The sequence below is a fragment of the Prosopis cineraria genome, unplaced genomic scaffold, assembly GCF_029017545.1.
Source record: "Prosopis cineraria cultivar Desert tree isolate PC_DT_omini unplaced genomic scaffold, ASM2901754v1 PC5, whole genome shotgun sequence".
NCBI lineage: Eukaryota > Viridiplantae > Streptophyta > Magnoliopsida > Fabales > Fabaceae > Prosopis > Prosopis cineraria.
The window spans coordinates 6576823-6582102 of NW_026555336.1; the positions used below are offsets into that span (position 1 = coordinate 6576823).

General features: G+C 31.4%; 1 protein-coding gene across 1 annotated transcript; it reads left to right on the forward strand.

The window, feature by feature from the left end:
* The first annotated feature begins 616 nt into the window (after positions 1-616).
* LOC129311417 (vesicle-associated protein 1-2-like) lies at positions 617-4479 on the forward strand. The gene is made up of 8 exons (XM_054953724.1): positions 617-924; positions 1015-1085; positions 1383-1464; positions 1548-1663; positions 1757-1921; positions 2012-2065; positions 2825-2902; positions 4080-4479. The coding sequence occupies exons 1-8, from the start codon at positions 873-875 to the stop codon at positions 4185-4187; spliced, it is 726 nt and encodes a 241-aa protein (XP_054809699.1). The 5' UTR covers positions 617-872; the 3' UTR covers positions 4188-4479.
* Positions 4480-5280: the final 801 nt, after the last annotated feature.

The window sequence follows — 5280 nt, forward strand, 5'->3', positions numbered from 1 at the left end:
ATATCAATGAAGTTCCTAGAGACCTCTTTATCAATAACTTTTTTAGAAAAAATATCATTTTATTTTTATTGATAAATTATAATTTCTTATTCAATACTTGCAATTTTTTAAAGAAAAGTTATAATTCTTTAAACAAAAGTTGTAAATAGAGTTTATTATTTTGAAAACTTATTCTTCAATAATAAAAATTACACTTAAAAAATTATAATTTTTTGTTTAACTTTTATAATTCACAGAACAAAAATTTTTATTCCTTAAAAAAGTTATAATTATGACTTATTTTTTAATAACAGAAATTACACTTAATAAATTATAATTTCTTATTTAACTATTTTAATTTATAGAATAAAAGTTGTAATTCATTAAATAAAAATTATAATTAAAAATTTTTATTTTTAATAAAGATAGAATAATTATTTTTAAAAAAATTATTAACAAAATTTTTTTATTAATTTTATTTATATTATGATATTTTAAAAGATTAAATTATCATTTATACCCTAAAGTTTTATTGTCGTTTTCCTTTTTTGTGGCTGAAATTTAAATTTAATTTTTAATTCCATCCCTTGAAAGTTGAAACGTACATTCAAAACGCAAATACACTCCTCTCTCTCTCTACCACAACGAAAATAGAAAAGGAAAAGGAGAAATCAAATCCTGTCATCGTCATCTCATTCCAATTCCTCAACTTCCCCATTTTCCTTCACCGAAAACTCCAACCTCTCGATCTGTCCGTCCTTGCTTTCCCCGAACGAAGCACAAAATAGATTCTTCAAATCTCGATCGGTCTGCCTCCACTGTTTTTTCTCGAAACGTTTTTTTATTCTCTCTTCGCAGATCACCATTCAAATATTGAAAGCCATTGTTCCGAAATGAGCAGCGGAGAGCTCCTTGGCGTCGAACCTGTCGAGCTCAAGTTCCCTTGTGAGTTACTTTCTTCTGGATCTCATTTTCTAGGGTTCGGTTATGGTATATTCGTCCATTTTAATTGTGCGTTTTGTTCGTTTTCTTTAGTTGAGCTGAAGAAGCAGATCTCGTGTTCTCTTCTATTGTCAAATAAGACGGATAACTATGTTGCTTTCAAGGTAATCTATCTATTCGTTTTGGTATTTACAATTACTTATCTCAGAAATTGATTTCTGACGAGGACGGTTAAATTGTAACTTTGGTTTCTGTTGGAAGCTGGCAGAGGAATAGGATCTGATGAGTTTGACCCAATATTGAGTATTGGCCAAGATACATTATTACTCTTTCAGTTATTCCGTAACGTCGACAGAACAAAATATTTTCGTTACAGTTAAAAAGATTTTTTGTGATAAAACGCATTATTGGTTAACTCTTGCAAAATTTTAATGTTTGAGTCCATATTTGATCATGCTCAGGTGAAAACCACCAATCCAAAGAAGTATTGTGTTCGTCCAAACACTGGCATTGTCTTGCCACGATCTACGTGTGATGTTATAGGTATCAATGTGAATCTATTTAATTATGTCGTGTGTTTGTGCTTCATCTCCAATAAATATTGGTTGACATCTGGTCTTTATAAGTTACCATGCAAGCGCAAAAAGAAGCTCCACCTGATATGCAATGCAAAGACAAGTTTCTTCTTCAAAGTGTAAAAGCAAATGATGGTGCTACCGCAAAGGACATAACTGCAGAAATGGTATTGATTATACAACTTGCTAGATACTGATATTACCTCTAGAGTTTTATTCTTTTTTGTAAAATTACATGATATGTCATTGGGTTTGTCTAGTTTAACAAGGAGCCAGGGAATGCGGTTGAAGAATGCAAGTTGAGAGTGCTGTATGTTTCTCCACCTCAACCACCATCACCAGTTCCAGAAGGTTCCGAGGAAGGGTCATCACCTAGAGGTTCAGTATCAGAAAATGGAAATGTGAATGGTGCTGAATTCACAACAGTGGGTTCTTAACTTGTTAATGGTTAGGTGAATAAAACCCTCCCCAACCTAAAAGAATAAGAAGTAATGGATTATTTTTGTGTACTGCAGGTAACAAAAGCATTATTTACTGAACGACCTGATGCTCAAGAAAAATCTGCAGAGGTGAAAAAATAATTAGTTATTACTTATTGGTGTATTTGCTAATTGTTGATAAACATATTGATATTTTGGCAACACCTTCGACTAACAGTGGTATTACTTTTCAAATTTCAAATTAGTTTTTTCAGCGGAAAAAATATGAAACAAAGTTGAACTTCCTTCTTTGGTGATACTACTATTTCATCAATTTGCATTGGCTTCAATATTTATATGGCTTTGAGTGCTTTCTTTTTTATGTTCTAAATCAGTGGTTTTGCATAGCTTTAGGATGTGTTCATAGTTGTTTGTTTTCTAGTGATAACCAATTATCTTAGGTGCAAAATCAGGATGCACCAATTCTTATTACCATCTGTTATTGCAACTTGTTATCACAGCATCTTTTTTCATAAATTTACTGGCAAGCATCTTGTTTCGTGTTCAAAATGTCAGGCTTAGCAATGAATGTTATTACTACGCAGTTCATCTCTGCTATAAAAGGTCTGTGGGATACACCCCTAAAGAGGTTTTTTTAGTTCCCTCAGACTCCCCTCGATTACTGGATCAGTGATTTTAGCTGAAGTACATAAGGGTCTAACGGCTCCCTTTTTCACTTGATTAAAAAGCTGAAGGATAATTTAATGCTTTCAAGAGCCAACAATTGGTGTTGTCTGACTTACCATTCGCCGGATCAGTTTTTTCTTTTAGTTGGTGTCAGGCATATTTAACTTTCTGAGTTTGTACCATGTGGCAACTATATTTTAGTGATAATTGCTCTTGTTGCAGGCAAATGCCCTCATCTCAAGGTTGACTGAGGAAAAGAATAATGCAGTTCAACTAAATTACAAGCTTCGTCAGGAATTGGTGAGGATTTGAAAAAATATATCTTGTTTTCTAATATCTTCTATCCATTTATGTATGTTATTTTTGGTGAAGGAATGCTAAATTTTTATTATGAGTTCCCATGACTCTAACCCTCTGATTGGTTTATGAGGAATGGAGGGGAGGGAAAATTTTTATGAGTTAGATTTTTTTAAAAGAAGAAGCGGGGTTATGAACTTTTAATAGAGAGAAGATATGAGAAAAATTTATTAAAAACTTTCAACCCTACTTTTTCATTTTTTTTGAAAAAAAAAAATCAAACCCTTTAAAATTCTCCACTGCCCTCCATTCCTTTTGAACAAAACAAAATAAGGATTATCCGTAGCCCATGACTGAGCCTATTTGATAGATTTCACTTTTTTCTTTTTTGGGAATGAAAAGGGGAAGCCATATGCTATTAATCAGAATGTCTTACAATTCCTTCCCTATCATCCTAAACCACCTTACAAACACACGGGGGTTGTGTGATCATAGGTACACAAATCAACACCATTAGCATGCCTCAACTTAGCTTTTAGTCTATGAGCACATTCAGTTGCTTCTCTATGAGCAAAATTAACGTAACAGACAGAATCATAAAAAAGCAACATTTGGCTTTTTCAATGGTGTCCCGAAAGGATGATTATCAATTCTGGTGTCAAGCAGCAGCTGTAAGAGTTGATAGATTTTACTGAGATGCATTTGTTTCAAATTAAATTGGATTTGATCGTCTTGTTTCTGATTTCTTTTTTCATCTTTTTCTTTGAGTTCTCCGTTTTGGCTTTACCAAAATCACATGTTGACACAAATGTGGCAGTATGTGCCATGAAAGTATTCTTTTTGGCATTTTTCCATTCCAAAGCGAATCTAAATTGTTATATGCTCATTCCTCCCATTTGTGAGGTAAGGTAGCTTGATTTTTACGCATGTACTCTGTTATTTGTTGAAGAAACCTTCAGAGGGACTTATTTTTTTATATATAAAATTTAGAATAAATTGCGGGTATTTAATGAGGAAGCTCTTAAATCTTAACATGCTGTCCATCTTTTATGAGGACCTAAGAATGTATTTTCCCCCTGCTCCGTGGATTATTGTTCAACTTTGTTTTATGCACATTCTGGAAGATGTCATTAAAAAGATAAATTTACTTTTAACTGGAGACATAATTTGATTATTGTAGGAGTTGCTGAAGCACGAAGGGAACAAAAACCGTGGTGGCGTCTCAATTCTGTTTGTCATCATAATCGGCTTACTCGGCTTAATTATGGGGTATATCATGAAGACATAAAACACGTCAATTTAATTGTTCACCGTACCTTTTGATCTTAGTCTCGTTATCGTTCCTGGCAATTCAAGAAATGACGAGAAAGGGGAAACAAAAATTTAGCAAGTGATGTTTCTTTCTTTTTATTTCCCTGTTTTTTTTCCCTTTAAAATTTTATTTCAGTCGATAACATCTTGGATGTAAAAAAAACTTTAGGAAAACTCATGGTGTCATGGGTCTTTGGTTGTTAGGGGACCATATTATATTGTGGACTGACTCGTACTTCGATGACATGCAATTCTTTTTTGTAATTCAAGAGAGGTGCCTTGCTTTTCTTGTGTGATAAATGATTTTGGTCTAATTTCAGTTAAAGACCACAATAGAGATTTTAATTATTGGTGGGTTCAAAAAAATTGAAATTTTAGTTAATTTTGAAGGAAAAAAGTTAAGAGATCAAAAATATGTTATGTAAAATTATGAGTTAATTTTTTTAATCCGTTTGTTAATTTATGATTGAGTTGTAAATTATATAAGTTAATATGTTAATTATATAAGAGTTGATATTAGTTGTTTAATTATAAACAGCAATATTAATTGTTAAATTGTAAACTTATTAATTTACTAACATTAGTTATTGTAAATTATTAACAAATTTTGTAATATTAATTATAAATTATTGATAGGTTTTAAAATTTATAACTAATGTTAATAAATTATTAAGTAAAATTAACAAATTAATAATGAATGTTATTGATTGTTTAACAAATAAATGTAATTTATAAATAATATTAATAAATTAATAAATGCAGTAAAAAAATTAACAATTAGTAATTTTGCATAATAAGTAAAGGTATTTTGATGTTTTTACCATCAAAATTAGTTTGACCCACCAGTAATTTAAGTTTCTACTGTGATTCTTTACTAAAATTCTTCCAATGATTTTTTTTATTGACGCTTCTGGAAATCCATCCATAGCCACCAATATCATCCCAAGAGTATTGGTGATATGTCTCAACAGTATCCATCAAATGTTGGACTAACGTACAGTTTTTTCTCACCGGTTTCACTCCTCCTGGCTTTTATAACGCTGTTCAATTTCCCAGTTAGCTACGTATAA

Coding starts and splice junctions, on each gene's coding strand:
- LOC129311417 (XM_054953724.1), top strand. CDS start 873: ATGAGCAGCGGAGAGCTCCTTGGCGTCGAACCTGTCGAGCTCAAGTTC. Junction 1,922..2,011: donor ATGGTGCTGAATTCACAACA/GTGGGTTCTTAA, acceptor TGTGTACTGCAG/GTAACAAAAGCATTATTTAC. Junction 2,066..2,824: donor CTCAAGAAAAATCTGCAGAG/GTGAAAAAATAA, acceptor CTCTTGTTGCAG/GCAAATGCCCTCATCTCAAG.